This window comes from Cololabis saira, chromosome 23 (assembly GCF_033807715.1).
Source record: "Cololabis saira isolate AMF1-May2022 chromosome 23, fColSai1.1, whole genome shotgun sequence".
Classification (NCBI taxonomy): domain Eukaryota; kingdom Metazoa; phylum Chordata; class Actinopteri; order Beloniformes; family Belonidae; genus Cololabis; species Cololabis saira.
Genome location: NC_084609.1, coordinates 12130096 through 12147129, shown reverse-complemented (window position 1 = coordinate 12147129; position 17034 = coordinate 12130096). Strand labels below are relative to the sequence as shown.

Here is a 17034-nt window from a genome sequence, read left to right as displayed (position 1 = left end):
AGCTCTGTGAGGAATTGATTTCAATAGAGGGCAGCACAATGAATGAAAGCTATTTTACTGTGTTTGGTTTGGCTTAAATTGAATTCTGTTTCACTGAAAGCCCTTTTTAAGGTTCTTAGTATTGGAGTGATTTTTTCCCTTTTCTTTGTAATTCTCAGTATTTTTGCTGCTGTATTTTGAATGAATGTTAGGTGTCAAATGCTCTTATTGAAGACACCAGTAAAGAGTACATTAAAGTAATGTAACGTACATGAAATATAAGCATGACCTTTTCTAAATCCTTCTTTGACAGTTAGGCCGCGTTCAGACTGCAGGCAAATCTGATTCATATCTGATTCCTTCTCATATCTGATTTTCAGGGCTGACTGTCCACACTGTTTTTAGCGAGTGTCCAAATCGCATCTGGCTCTGTTCAGACTGGGCCACATCATTGACTGATCTGACGGGTTGCCGTAGCAACGACGTCGGAGCGGAGGCGTCACCCAGCGCGAAAGACTTTCATAAATGGACTTATTACGATACGTGCCCTCGAGCTTCGCTTGAGTGGACCCATCTCCCCACAGATTAATGAGGCATTTCGTTTCTTCCTCTGTCCAAGGACTGCTGTTTTCAGCATCTTCCAACTGCTCCATACCTGTAACGTAGCTCCACAACTCGAAATGGGCGGGTGGTTTGGCGCATGGGTCTGGTCTGGCGTCGCGAGTGACGTCACGGACAATCAAAACCGAGTGTTTGGAGCTGTTCAGACATTTGGGCATATCTGCCCAAATGCGATATGAAACTACCTCCCGGAGGTGGTTTCGATCTGGTTTGCAAAAATCGGATCTCATGCGGTTTGGGACTGTTCAGACTTCAAAAGAGTCATCCAGTTTCAATCTGGATGGGCTAAAAATCGGATATTGGCTGGCAGTCTGAACGCGGCCTTAAAGGTTTAAGTTGTGGAAAAGATGACTTAGCTTCACTTCTCATGGGGCCACTGAAATGAAGATCTTTTCCTAAAATTCAAAGTCTTAAGGTAATCACTGATCAGTATCCTCATTTCTTTATTGGCAAAATAATACTTATAGCCATATTTCAATAATACTTATAGCCATATTTCAAAATAATACGAATAGATTTCTCTTTAATTGAAAGGCATCCAGGACTTTTTGTTGCATCCAGTTTAACTTCCCCATAGCACCGACATAGCAAGCTGACTGGACTGCAGTTATTTGATGAGATTTCTAGATTGATCTGGATATCATCAGCATAGTTAAAACAATAAACCTCCTAAATATGGAAGAGGGAGAGCATGTAGAGGTTGATGAGGAGGAGCTCAAGAACTGATCCCTGTGGGACTCCGTATGTCATGTTGATTCTTTGAAGGTCATAATTACCAATATTTACAATGTAACCTCTGGCTTTAAAGTTTAATCTGAGCCGCATAATTACAGTCTGTTAAAGCTAAACAACTGTCCAAAGAAGCAGAACTTACTTCGAAGCATTCTGTTAACAATGTCCGTGCTCCAACATTCAGCTCCTCTGGGCAATGTTCGGAAAATCTCGGGGCTTTAGTTTACGCATGATACATTTTTACAATTAAACAACTCACAAAGGGAATATATAATCTAGTGACATCTAGTGGTAAAGTCACAGACTACACCCTTTTTTCCCCCAAAAGAGCTTTACATTTTAAGCCTGGCTTGTCCATGTTGGTTAACTGTAAAAACATGACGGCTTAAGGTAAGAAAAATACAACATTTTTATTTTTCATGTGACTATATAATAATTAAAACCTATACCAATATTTCGGTTTTTCATGCCTACAAGTAACAATTTTTTATGCATTCAAGAGAGCAAAACTTCCCTGACACTCTCCACATACTGAATACAGTCCCACAAAACGGGGCAAGCAGCTTTGGGTTTCCAAACATCAGTCTCCCCTTGTGGCAGCTGCACTTTGCTCTTAAAAGGCCACTTTTCCTGAAGGCAACTTTTCAATTCCCCTTTGTCAAGATGCTTTCGCCATCCCTAAAAGACCAACACAGGCACTTCAACCTTTCATACGTGCTTTTTTCCTTTTTCAACCGTCTTGGCAGATTTCAAAAATCAGGCAGAAACAAGCATTCCTCACAGGATATAAAGATCGGTACGTAAGGGGCTGACACCATGAGGTCTGAGCAACAGGAAGCAGACATTGGCTAGATGCAAACGTAAGAAACAACATCAGTCCATACAGTATAAGTAGTGCCAACAATACTATATTATAGCCTGTCACAGTGCTAAATGACCTGTTTTGCCCATGCCGGGGGGTGTTTTCCTTCTGCATCTTAGCACAACTGTGGCCCTGATGTTCGCCTGTGTTTTTGAGCAACGTGGTGAGTTGCAGTGGTGATCATGATCTTTTTATTCATGCCAACTCAGCAGCTTTGCACATAAAAATTTCCAAGAAAAGCAACCACCCTTAAATTTGCCATCGCTGAACCCCTTGAGCACCTGCTTTCTTTCCCTCGTGACTGCAGAGAAGCTGCAGCCGGTCGTGAGCCGATGCCTCGGAGGTAACTTTCTCAGCGTCACCTTATGTGCCTTTTCAACTGACTTGAACCCAGTGGTATTGCTATCTCAACAAAGAAATGACCTGTTTTTCCACCTGCTGGAGAATCAAGACGGTACTTCACTGATTAGGTCTCCAAACAGGATAAAAAAAGATGTGTGAACTCTGTCAGAACCAGAAAAACAATAGCAGAGGGCGACTTTTGGTCTGAGCACATGTTGATCCTGGCAATAAATAAGTCTGGAATCGAGTTTATACGACTCCCCATCATCGGCATTAACTGTGTTTACGTTTCAGAATGGAGCTAACTCATTTACGGTCGTAGGTTTACAGTCAATGTGTGACATGGTGCCATTAAGTAATACACAGTTGTCTGTTCTGGGTCTTTGGAAAGCGCCTAGAGACAACTTCTGTTGTAATAGATGCTGTATAAATAAAATTAAATTGAATTGAAGTTGTAGCAAAAGACAACCAGGAAGGTCCAACCTCCCTGGGTGTTTTTGGTGATAGTAGGGACATCAGACCTGAAGAGCTCGGCACTTTCTAAAAAGAATCAAATATCCCATTAAGTGGTTTTGAGACAAACATTAAAATTAAAATTGCTGCTTTGATTTTATTTGTTTGTCATTTTAATCTTTGTTCCTTAACTGATACCAATGTTCCATTAAACCAGTGTTTAAATTACAATGTTTAAATGTTCATTGAACCAACTGTTTGGCTCATTTCAGACGTACAATCGTTTGATCCTTTGTAAATCTGAATCTAGATGGAGAATGTTAATGTTTTGTTTCTATAGAAACAGCAAAGTACCCATAAAAGATACCCTGACAATAAATATTTGGATATTTTTTGTATCTCCAGTCTGTGCAATATTCTTGTTCATATACAGTAACACAGCCCTAATAGCAGTGAATGCCATGTGATGCTCCCTGTAACCATGGCCACACGTTTCCTGTGCTAAGAGATGCAGGGGGGGTTGTGGGTGAGATATTTCTTAGCATGGTTTATGTTGTTGTAGCAGGAAAAGTGCAACTTTCAACATGCGTCCCATCTCAAATGTGCAAAGCACAACACCCAGGACAAATGTTGGACTTACACAGAGCCACTAAATACACCCTCATCCTTGAATGTGATGTGAGAGGCAGTTGTCGTGGAATCACAACAAATCCCTCGACCTCGCTTGCTTCAGAAATCTCTACCGCAGTAAAGAATCAAAATGAAACCTTCAACTCTTCAACGCATCCTCACCACATTTCCTGTGCTTGTTGAGCGGGACTCGCTAACCCAATACCCCGCAAATTCTGTCCTCTCAATCATTTCCAGCTGGTTAGCTTCTCAAATAGTCCCGTCTTGTGTCCTTCCTTTCCCATTTGAAAGGCTGATTGACCTCAACAACTCATCTACGGTGGTGCTCCTCCCCGTCTCCGCCCTTGCCTCCGAAGAGTGCGGCAAGGAGAAGAAAACTAGCTCATCAAACTCTGTCTCGTTGTCATTTAGCACCAACGCTGCTGAGGCTGCTCATTTTCCCGGCCGATCATTCTTCATATTGACGGCTGGCTTGTCATCTCTAACAAGGCTGATTCATGTTTTGTAAATTCCTACTGTCGTCCATGTAAAGCCAGGTGTCAGGGTTGAAGGTGGACTTACAGAGAAGATTAGCATGTCCACTCGGTCAGGCTCTGAGGCGGCCCACCAGACTGTGAAATGAGCTACATGGCACATATGTATAATGGAAGGAATCGTATCAGAGGTTAACGGGGGCAGCCTGGCTCTGGAGAGAAAGGTCATCGGCTTTAATGAAATGCCGGGAGGTGAACGAGATCAAAGCCAGCAACAGCAGGGTTGGACTAACCGTTTAACCTGCATTTTATTGCTCTTTAAACCTGAGAGCGGGTAACACTGATCGATGATTTGCAGTCAAAATATAATTAAAAAGACGGAATAAATAAAATAAATAAGTGGAACCCCTCATTTATGGATGTGTGGAGGTGTCTATGACCAGAATGAGCATCTCTCATTCAGATCACAAGACTGAATATGCAGCAAAGTAATTGTTTTTTGTTAAAAAAAAAATAAAAATCATGATTAAAATTCAGTTGGTCATCTCTTCTTTCTTTGCACCGCTTCACACTGAGAGGAGCAAGTTGAGGTGGTCTGGGAATGTGGTGAAGATGTCTCCTCAACGCCTCCCATGGGACAGTGTTTTGGGGAATGTCCAATTTACCCAGGACCTGCTGGAGGGATTATATCCCTCAGTTTTCTTTGGAACACGCTGGCATTTCTGGGAAAGAGCTAGAGGAAGTGGCTTTGGAGCACTAGGTACCGGTCCTCTTAGGTATTGTGACCTCATTTTTAACATGCTTTTAACACTATTAAAAGTCTTGGCCAACATCCCTCAAATGTGTCTAAAAGAGTGTAACAAGAAAAACTTCACTCTAGTACTCCATTCCCGGCTTTTTATTACAGTGTTTTTTTGCGCCGTGAAAAACGCTTCCTTTTCCCCCTTTCCTGTCAATCATTGCTCCGCTCCTCCTCCAAACCTCCTCCAACCCAACCATACGCTCACAGCGGCGTCGGAGAGTTAAGCCGGGAGCGACAGGCGAAGCATGCACGGAAAAGCAGCACGGAGAAGCAGTCCACAGCAAACAATCATAAAAATAAAGGCGTGCAAGCAGCAGTGTCTCCTTATCTTAAGTCCAGTCAGTGGCCGCGGGTCTTCTTAGCAGTTGTCCTCCGGTGATTAGAACAAAAGAGTCTCTAAACAGCTCCGTGTTAAGCCTCATTTATGGTTCCGCGTTAAATCGACGCAGAGCCTACGCCGTAGGGTTCAGCGTACGGTGCGCGTCGCCGCGTAACCCTGCGCCGTAGGTTCTGCGTCGGTGTAACGCGGAACCATAAATCAGCCTTCATGGTGCGCTGGAGAGGAGAGGAGACAGGGAGCTGGGTGGAGGGGGCGGTGATTTAGCGGGCCGTTACGTAACAGCCCGCCACCAAACCAGATGAGCCGTTTTTGCACAGTTATGCGGAAAATCCCAGAAAGCACACAATACACTGAATGTTAAAAGTTCGTTGTTTTTTGGGTGTAATTGATGTCAAGACACCCAACAAAACACAAAAAATCAAGAAAAATGTGTTTTTCATGTCACAATACCTTTAAGCTGCTGCCCCTGCGACCCAAACTTGCATGGGAGGAAGTTAGTGAATGGATGGATGGCAAGGAGCCTAAACTGTTGTTGCTAAACTATGCTAATATTTAAACTGAATTTGTAAAACTAGTTGTTGCATAACTGCATTTCTGCATTCACTGTTGTAAACCCACAACATCCCAAATGCAGCGCTATGGTGGTGGCAGGGTCAGAGTTATATGCTGCTATATGTCAGGAGTGGTATCATTACAGTACATAGCGCACCTTTAAGAAGTTTTGAACAGATGGATTGCTTTTGCCTATTCTTTGCAGTTAAATTCAAGTTACTGTCGTCATGCTGAGAGAATTCATTTTGATTGACTTAAGTCATTGGTTAAAATTGCATTATATTCATATTTTCTTCTATTATCCAAGTTAGTTTAGATTATTTTGTGGCCAGAAATAATGAAAACAAATGCAGAAAAGCAGGAGGTAAGCATGGCAAAAAGAAATTACAAGGATCAAAACGTTACTGTTGGTTAATGCACCATGATGAGTTCTCAGAGGGCTATAGCCAGAAGCAACAAACTGACAAAGTGTAAAACCCACAAAAAAGACCAAACATATGTGATAACATAAAGCAAGGAACAATAAGGGGGAAAAAAGGGTGTAAAAGCTGCTTTAAAGGGAAACAACGGTGCAAATAAAGGAATGATTCATACAGAGGGCAGGTGTTGCATTGCTATCTCAGCAAAAGGTGTGGAGCAAAACAAAGTCAGAATTTAAAACTAATGTTCATTATAATGATGAACATGGAGGGACTAATTCAAAATAAACCAGGCTTAAATTGCTCAAACTGTGAGCAAACCTTGCAAACGGATTCTTTTGAGTGAAAACATTATGGGGGTATTATTGTTCCAATATTATTTGTGTGTGCGTATCTCAATCTGTGTGTGCGTAAAAAGATTTGTGTGTCTGTATTCAGATCTGTGTGTGCGTAAAAATATCTGTGTGTCTGTATTCAGATTTGTGTGTGCGTAAAAATATCTGTGTGTCTGTATTCAGATTTGTGTGTGCGTAAAAAAAGATTTGCGTGTCCGTATTCACATTTGTGTGTGTGTAAAAACATTTGTGTGTCTGTATTCAGATCTGTGTGTGCGTAAAAAGATTCGTGTGTCTGTATTCAGATCTGTGTGTGCGTAAAAAGATTTGTGTGTCTGTATTCAGATTTGTGTGTGCGTAAAAAGATTTGTGTGTCTGTATTAAGATCTGTGTGTGCGTAAAAAGATTCGTGTGTCTGTATTCAGATTTGTGTGTGCGCAAAAATCAGCCGGTAGCTCTCGATTGGCTGTCTTTGCACACGTGGATTTTGACACACTTCTGCCGCGGCAAATCTGTAAAAAGATCTGTGTGTAAAACGATTTGTCCGTACCTTTTGGCTTTGCCCTGAGCTCGGACTCACAGGCTCACGCCAGGCTACAGTAGCAATACAGCCTTCACCACTAGTCGGCGCGTAGCACTCAGTCAGTACGTTTACCTGCAGCAGTTCCATCGGGGTTTTGAACATATTATTAGACATCGTTTGGACTTTTATACTGCATGCAAACACCTGAACCCCATCTACTTCTGACCTATGTCGGACATTTAGTAATCGGGTTGCATATGGAGTAAGATAACTTCCAAAAAGAAGTGTTCATGTTATAACTATTCGTATTCGTAATGATAAACATTTGTATGTAAATAAAAACGTTGTACTCAAAATTCTGCTGTCATGCACATGAGTCTGACAAATTATTAGGTTAAGAGTAAGAAATTAGTTAAGAAATTGACCTTTTACGTCTCATTTATTCATTCACACACGCACTAATATATTTGGGAAACAGTTAGGCACCAAATATAATATATTTAATTTTCTCAGAGGGCAAAAATAAGAACTTTATTGATCCCACATAGGAGTAATTCATTTTATATCAGCTATAAAGAACAAGGTAGTGCTGAAAAAAACAATAGTCTATCCTCCCTCACAAAAATAAGAATAGAGAAACATATTTTCTCATCAACAAAACAAATTTAAATTTTTTCAAATAACAAAATAACACATTTGAACCATTTTTCAGACAATAAAAGAACTGAAAAAATTGAAGAATTGTTCAAATATGTTATTTTGTTACTTGAATTTTTTTTATATGTTTATGTAAAATATACTTTGTTGATGAGAAAATATATTTTTCTTATTTTTGTGAGGGGGGATAGGCTATATATTGTTTTTCGGCACTACCTTGTTCTCTAATATGACATGAATTACTCCTACAGTATGTGGGATCAATAAAGTTCTTATTTTTGCCATCTGAGAAAATTAAATATATTATATTTGGTGCCTAACTGTTTCCCAAATATATTAGTGCGTGTGTGAATGAATAAATGAGACGTAAAAGGTCAATTTCTTACCTAATTTCTTACTCTTACCCTAATAATTTGTCAGACTCATGTGCATGACAGCAGCATTTTGAGTACAACTTTTTTATTTACATACAAATGTTTATCATTATGAATACGAATAGTTATAACATGGACACATCTTTTTGGAAGTTATCTTACTCCATATGCAACCCGATTACTAAGTGTCCGACATAGGTCCGAAGTAGATGGGGTTCAGGTGTTTGCATGCAGTATAAAAGTCCAAACGATGTCTAATAATATGTTCAAAACCCCGATGGAACTGCTGCAGGTAAACGTACTGACTGAGTGCTACGCGCCGACTAGTGGTGAAGGCTGTATTGCTACTGTAGCCTGGCGTGAGCCTGTGAGTCCGAGCTCAGGGCAAAGCCAAAAGGTACGGACAAATCGTTTTACACACAGATCTTTTTACAGATTTGCCGCGGCAGAAGTGTGTCAAAATCCACGTGTGCAAAGACAGCCAATCGAGAGCTACCGGCTGATTTTTGCGCACACATAAATCTGAATACAGACACACGAATCTTTTTACGCACACACAGATCTGAATACAGACACACAAATGTTTTTACACACACACAAATGTGAATACGGACACGCAAATCTTTTTTTACGCACACACAAATCTGAATACAGACACACAGATATTTTTACGCACACACAAATCTGAATACAGACACACAGATATTTTTACGCACACACAGATCTGAATACAGACACACAAATCTTTTTACGCACACACAGATTGAGATACGCACACACAAATAATATTGGAACAATAATACCCCCATAAAACATTTCTTTTTGTGCCTCTCAAGAAGCTGAAGTACAGTCCTACCCACTGGTAGCGAACCCCGTGGTTCTAACAGTTTTCTCTCACCCTAAAACAAACACACTTCAAAAGAGGCCATTACATCCCATCCTGCTGAGATTCCTTCCAATTTCAATGTGTTTTTCCTCCCAATTGTCTCCAACACAAACAGATCATCTGAGGATGCAGCTGCCCCACAGGACCCCCTCTAATCCTCTGCATAATAACCATGATAATCTACACGATGCAATAGCTGGCACTTAAGTAAATAAATGATCCTCAAGCTGGCTCAGCACAACTGTGGTCTCCTTTTTCTTCCTTTCAAACCACAGTCTTCCTCGCTGCAGCCCACTATTCCCTGAGCACTTCTCACGGTATCCGTGGTGACTGTGTTTATCCAGCTCTTTGTGGGTGAAGTGTTGGGGACGGGCAGCTGCTGCTGTGGAGCTTCTTTTCAGAGGTCTTTGAATGTCCCTGTCATCGCAGTCCAGTGACTGGCGGTGCAGCCATTAGCCAGATGTGCCAGGCTCCACCGGAGCTGACTACAGCAGGGATGGGAAGAGTGGTCCTTTCTTCCTCTCCGTCACTTCGCATGGCGTCAGAGGTTTTTTTATGTAACATTCTGCCCGAACAGATGAATCCATGGTGTCATTGGCAATGTTGGTCAACTTTCCATTATTAGACGCCAGAAATGAATATTGATGCATTTTCAGATATTGAAGGTGTCATAAAAGGTATAAATAGGCCCTTTGGACAAATACCTTATTTGGACCAACATTCATGACTGTCCTTGTTGTTTTAAATTCTTTCTACGCCCCCCCCTTTGATGATACAATTTATTTGTGACCAATATTGTTATTACGAAGACCGACTGGACATCTGCAAGAGAATATTTTTGTTCTTTGTATGTTCATGTTTTGATCTACAAGTCATAGTTCTGGATGCAAATACAATCTTATTAAACTTAGTTATGGCTTCAGAAGCAAGTGAACTTACAATTTTGATTTTAATTTGGTCTTTGTATAAACCTATTCTGGCCAAAGAGCCTAAAGAGGTTATTCTGCAGCATCTCTGCTGGATTCCACAGCACTAATTTTCTTCTGCATCAACTAGTTATTTTTAGTTGGCGACCGATAATCGGCCGTGACCGATTATCGAATTCGATATTCATAATTTTATTAATAATCGGTATCGGCCCCCCCCCAAAAAAAATCGAAAATAAATAATTTCGATTTATTTTTTTTTTTTTTTAAAGAAAATCGGCTGCATAAAGTGCATATCTTATATTTACATTTTTGAAAATATTTTTAAAATCTGCTGTATAGTTCTTAAATGATCAATGTGGAACAATATACAGTAGCTTACTGTTACTACCTCCAAGTAGGCACTTGCTGTGGTTTGGGTCTGGGAATTGAGAGTATTGTGCCTGACTGTTCTAAAATTGAGGCTGTTATTCCTCTTAATTTGTTATTATTTATAGGCAGCTTTTTTATTTTATGTAAAGAGAAAATTCACTTAATGTTATTTTTAATAACTGAAATGCTGCTTGTTTTGTTTGATGTTCCATAATTTGCACTTTTGATGTGTGAGCCGTGCAAAGTGAATATTGCTGTCCTTCCTAGTTAAAGCAATAAATTGCTAACCATTCATTTAAATGAATTCTTGTATTGAAATTTGTTTTCTCCCAAAAAGGTAAAAAAGGGTAATAATCGTATCGGCTGATATCGGCTATCAGTCTTTTTGATTTCCCCCTAATCGGTGATCGAAATTATCGAAAAAAAGGCTGATCGGTCGGACACTAGTTCTTTTCAACTAGTGTTACTTTTGTTAATTTGGCTGAATTTATTTATACAAATTTGAACCCACTTTGTCCCTTATGATTAAAAAGTGTCCAGCTGCTGAAGTAGGAATGCCACCTAACACCATGATGCCCCCTCCACTATGCTTAACAGTGGAATATCATTTTGTTTTAGCATGTGGTGCGTTCTTTCTCCTAGCCTCGTACTGAGCGCATCCCAATAGCTAATGGGTATCTACTGTTTCTCTGCACAGAGGTACAGTCAAACATGTGTCTGATGTAATACGGAGAAAGGGGATGGGGCTTGGATGCCACCCAACTTTAAGTTTAAGCTTCACATATCTTCATTCTGTCTATGTTTAAATGATTTAAGCCATGTATTAGTGTTGAGACCAACTGAAACATGTTTTCATATCAGGTAACCTTTCCTAAGAGGCGAGAGTTGCATCAGCACCCCAGACATTGGTCCTTTTCTCATGAGGATGCACACCTTTGCAAGACTAATCACATCTCAAGCACCTTTTAAAGAGCCAGTTTTATAGCACAGCCATGAAAAGTACAACAGATTGTGTCAGTAGTCAAAGCTTATATATAAGCTATCTCCCCATGTCTACCAAAAACACTCATTTTCTAGCCATAACTCACAGTTGCAGCACCCATTCACACCTTCCCCCTATCATTTCTTATGTAACACAGTGTAATGCAACCTCCCACTCCACTTATGACAAAACCCTCTTTAATAAGTGCTTTTCGGGAGCTTTGACAGTCGGTTCTGCAAACCAAATGTTTGAACTTGAATTTACTGATTTACGGTTATAATGTGACTGATTTATTTACCAAACAATTATCTCTGGGAAATAAGGCAGAGTTCCCCCAACATTCTGATCGACTCCCCTAATGGCGTTTCGTCATTCTCAATTTATTTTCAATTAACTTGTAGGACGGAGGCCATTGTGGCATCAGTTTCCCTGCTCCTCAAGCTGCTGTTTACTTAACAAATTTGTGTCACTGCGTAACGTCAGTATATCATAACAGACAGAACACTAAATATACAAGATATGTCGTTATCAGCCTGGGCAGCCGTGCCGTGAAGAGTGAATAATTGTGTTTGCTCTGTACCCATGTTCCTGTGATAAACGGTGTTACGATGATGGATCAGTGGGGGGAGGGGGCTGTTTTTGATTGCTTGCAAATTAAAGAGGAGAAACAACAAAAAGTTCCCGTTTTTATGATCCACACATTACTATGTCCCTGTAAAATGTGATTAACAGAAATCTCTAACAGTTGTTTGCTTAATTAAAATTCACCGTGATGAGCTCATCACATTTTCAATGTAATGAAAAGCTCATAATGTTTTTTGGACCTGCAATCGTATGAAAGCTCTCTGTGGTGTGTCACCCAGAGGGGTGGGTGTCGGAGTTTTGCTGTTTACCTTCAGATGTAATAAGCCATAATTTCTGACACTTTCATTATGCTGCAGTCATTTCTTGATTGATGCAGTGCAGCAATGGCTTTAAAGGTACGCGGCTTTGCTATTGCAGCTCCGAGCTGGTTTCTTTTCACATGTAACCTCAGGGAACATTTGGGTTCTCCTGATTAATTCATCAATCACCAGGAAGTGTAATCTTTAAACTTCAGCAACGAAGTGAATCAACTAAATAAACAGCATTTTTTAAGAAAAATGAGAGGGCAATATATGACCTAAGGAAATCGATTGGTGTCACAATTCAGGAGCAGCAACTCACTCTTCCAATTGTACTTGGAAGTCAGAGTTTTCAAGAATTTCCAAGTTACACGAACAGACTGTATACGAAGAACTGGGCAAGTCCCATGAGACATCTCAGGGTTGCTTTTCAAGCTTGTTTTTTTTTCTTCTACTGTGCTATACCAGGCCAGGGAAGCTGGCTGGAACACGACCACCTCATGTCACAGTTAGCCACGTTAGCTTTGCTGACCTAACTACTGCTAACCTATGATGCTAATTAATAGTGATGCACCGAAATGAAAATTTGTGGCCGAAACCGAAACCGAAAATAATAATAAACACTTGGCCGAATACCGAACAATACCGAACATGGTTCTTCAGCAGTTTTTCATTTATTTTGCCAATTTTTTCACCATTGCATAAATCAAATACATTTGATTTGGCAATGCTTTTCAAAGAAAAAAATCTTTTACAAAATTACAAGGTAGAAAATATTTATTGAACATAAAAAAATGAAAACATTTTAATTTCCCAGCATTATGTTGTTTAGGTTCCACCTCCAGTCTATTTCCTTATTTTACAACGCCGTTATTAATTGTTGGTTTTTTTCCCCACTTATTCCACCGAACACCGAAAGTGTTTTTTTGCCATTTTCGGCCGAACAATTTCGGTTACCGAACAATCGGTGCATCACTACTAATTAACAAGGAAAGTGATTATATTTGGTAACTTCAGTAGAACTACATACTATGATTATTACAAAAAAAAGTTACAAAGTAAAAGAAGGTCCTTTAATATTGTCTAATAACCCTCTGGGGTTGAAACTTCAAGTATTCTAGTGACTGTCCTATAAAGAGTTAATAATACTACACATTAATTTTTATCAAAAATATGTCAAAATATAACCCTAACCCTAACCCTAACCCTGACCCTTCCAGGCCAATCCACACCCAGTCCGTGTGGCCTGTTAGTAAAAATAACAAGGAAACAAAACATATTCTCTTTCAAATCTCAATGATAATACTCTGTTAGGTCTTTACTCAGAAGTGGTAAGAGGTCACAACAGTCCTGAGCGCTGAGTAGCAAAAGTGATGACATCTAGCCATCGGGTATGCTGGCCGACAACAAAAAGACCACGCCCCTGGATATTTTTAAGTTGTAATTACACTTCAGTACCATAATTATACTAATTATACTTTGATGATATATATGATTTTACTCAATCTGATACAAAAAAAAAAAACTCCCATCCGTAGGTTACAGTTTTCATCAATGATCATTATCTGAACCTGGTTGTACGCTGTATATGTTTATTTCTGCTGCAAAGAAATCACTGGAAACTGCCTGGCTTTCAGAACCAACGCCCAGTGACCAGTTGATGACCTGCAATTTTCCTCACTATTAAGACTGAATTATGGTTCTGCGTTAAATCAACGCAGAGGGTTCGCGGCTACGCGGGAGGCTCTCCGTAGCCTACGCCGTAGCCTGACGGGCAACTCCCAAAAAATGTAACTACGCGTCTAGGCGACGCAGACCCAACGCAGACCGAGAGGGCTGTGATTGGTTTGCTTGGTAGCAACGCATTTCCGGTTCCGGTTCGTGAAGCAGTCGTGAACTTTCAGCGCTCTTTTCTTTGTGTGTGTGGGATTTTTCTTTTTTTGGGGTTGTTTTGGTTTTTTGCACAATAGTTGTCTTTATCTCTTTGATTCACTGTGACTGGAAAAGCCGGAAGCTAAACAAAGTATCAACTAGCGCTCTGGGCGGGTATTGCACCGCGGCAAAATGACGGAGTGACGGAGAAGTCCAAAGGGTTCACGATGGCGTCACGGCAACGGCGTAGGCTCTGCGTTGGTTTAACGCAGAACCTTAAATCAGGCTTTACTTTGCATCGTGATATTTAGGCTTCAGCTCAGAAGTAGGAATCTTGGTTCCAAGTTTAAGTGAAGACAGAATTTCATGCAGAACGACAGGGAAAAGCCAATCTAACTAGACTATTAACAGTTTAGCAAATGAGTAGTAGCAAATTAATTCAACATATTCAAAGTTGGCCAATGAAAACAATCTTGAAGAGTTTTGTGAGTTCCTAATTTTAGTCTCTTTTATACGGCAATGCACACATTAATGATTGCAATAATAAACAATGGTATTAAGCTCAATGTTTAAAGCTACGACTGAAACCCGAAGTTGATTTGTACATTTAGATAGATAAGCTACACGTGCTTTCAATAAACACCACACTATAAGAGGTGTCTGGAAGCAACAGCGTGTTGAGCAGAGTGAGTGACAGGAACAGCAGGGAAAAGCAGAGAAAAACAATTCTCCCTGCAAGAAGACCTTGTACAAGAAGTTTATCAAGAAAAAGCGAAAGCCTCTCACAGCCTCACCTCTCTGATGGCTGTGCAGAACTCACTCTGAAGGACCTTCTTCAGAGACTGGAGCTTGTGCCCGGGAACATCCCCCGACTCCTGCAGCTTCTCCAGCAGCTCAATCGCCCGGGCAACATCTGGCGGGAAGAGGGAGAGACAATCGCTGTGAGTGTACGCGTACGGCGAGGGGATGGAGGAGCCAAAAAGGGAGCGAAAGGAAGCCCCTTTCACTTCCACTTAACACACGGCAATGACAGAATCACAAAGGCAAATCACTGGGTGCTGTAACTGAAACAGTCAGGCATCTGCAATGAAGATTGAATACAAATCTTTTGTGAATCGTTTGCATCGATTTTCCTCATAATGTGAGAAATGTAAAGGAAGACAAATAAGTCCCAGACTGCAACACTTCCTCATGGAGGCAGTGGAGGATATCACATCGCATTTGCACTAAAGTCGAGAGTTGAAGGCTGTGTTTCTGGGGACCCTAATTAGTTGAGTGAGTCCACCAGCTTGGTTGATTAGGTTTTCGCCCTGTGAAATGAGCAGGTTAAACAGAAATACATTATGTGAGGAGAGCGAAGCGATTTGGTTCTCAGAGAGTTTCACGAGACAGATAACCAATACAGTTTTAGGGTGCTTTCTCACTAGGTCCGGAAACGACCGGCCAAGTGTGAGAGCGCTCGTTTTTTTTACAGGATTCAACGTCATTTTCAGACACATTTCAGTTTATCAAGTAGAATCACTTCACATGGTTCAATACTACAATTTTGTGAACATTCCTCAGGCAGCTTAGCGTGTCCAACCTGCACAGCACACAAGGTTTATTCTGTTAATTCAAAAAGTCACACCAGCTCTGAGCGGCCGCTGAGCTGTCGGTGAAGGTTCACGTGACCCCATCGAGCGACTGCACCCTCCGCGTTTATGACCTGCAGCGCCAACCATGCCGTCCAACTGGGCTCAGTCAATACACAACTGGCACATGCACGCACTCTCGATCACACCCCATGGCTTTTATAGCAGCCACATATGCCGGTGCACCACATGTATGCAAGCAGCAAGAACAAATAGTAACACAAATACACACAGGATAGAGGATTTATTGGTGGCTCAACCTGACTGTAACGGTATGTGACATATCCAACTTACCTGAAACCAAGTTGTCAGCCAGATATATGGAGCTACATATTATGGTGACTTGATATTTGCCCCTGAAAAAGGCAGATTCACACCCCCGCAACAAGACGCCACACATGCTAATACTGAATTCAGGGAAAACTGTGTAACTCAACCAAGCAGATGACAACTTGAGGGGCCATTACTGCATCCACGGCGATAAGAAAAAAGGAGAGTCGGTCTACGCTTCTGCACAAAACCGTAAAAAGGAAAGCGCGCCCGCATTTTACAGTATGCTTTGCAGCATTTCACCTCCTTATGACATATAGACATTGTTAGAATGACTCACAAAAACTCTGCGCCTATTTCTATTTCAAGTGCTCCGTAAAAAAGCATCAGGGATTACACTGATCCTCTTGAAATTGCAAGTTCAGTCCCCATCGAGACCGCGTGGCCCGTGAGAAAATGTCTAGTTAACTGTCATACTGATAGATAGAGCTCGAAATGTGAAGAGGCTTCAGAAAAAATGTTCATCAGCCGTTAATCAACTTAGAGCCTCAAAACTAATCCAGGACAGATGCGCAGCGGTGTATTTATTTTCAGAAACATCCAATCTTTTCCTCCTTTTTTGCCTTTCAGATCCAGTTACAGCCCCATTCAAGCAGACGCTTACCACAGTGTTTTCCCGCCAGTTTCCAGTCACCTGATCCCCGTTTTCCCTCGCGCACCTGCTTCCTGCTTACTAACACCCAAACCCTCTTGATTACTGTTTCCATGGCTGGCTTTTCTTCCTCAATCAGTGCATAATATGACTGCAGATGGTTCATAGAACATCCTTACACTGCTTCATCTCCATACTCATCAAGTTATTCAAATAGTAGGTTTTTTTACAGAGAAATGGGTCTTAGGACAAGGAACATCCAGAGACTAGCTTTGACGTTGGCACCTGGTCATCACATCCATCTATCCATTTTCTATCCCAGCTATGGCCTCGACAATCCTTTTTTAAAAGTCAAAAAATAACCAACACAGTTTAATTGGGCTCCTTTCCCAAATACATGCATATGAATGGAATCAATTTACTAACACTACCAAGGTTTTCACATATCTGGATGCCAGCTTTCAG

At 40.9% G+C, this 17034-nt stretch overlaps 1 protein-coding gene across 2 annotated transcripts in view; it reads right to left on the bottom strand.

The window, feature by feature from the left end:
• lin7a (lin-7 homolog A (C. elegans)) overlaps positions 1-17034 on the bottom strand; it is a 46086-nt gene that overhangs the window by 14737 nt on the left and 14315 nt on the right. For both annotated transcript variants that reach the window (XM_061714775.1, XM_061714773.1), the window contains exon 2: positions 14811-14929. In XM_061714775.1, coding sequence (XP_061570759.1) covers positions 14811-14929 — 119 coding nt within the window. The remainder of the gene's footprint in view (positions 1-14810; positions 14930-17034) is intronic.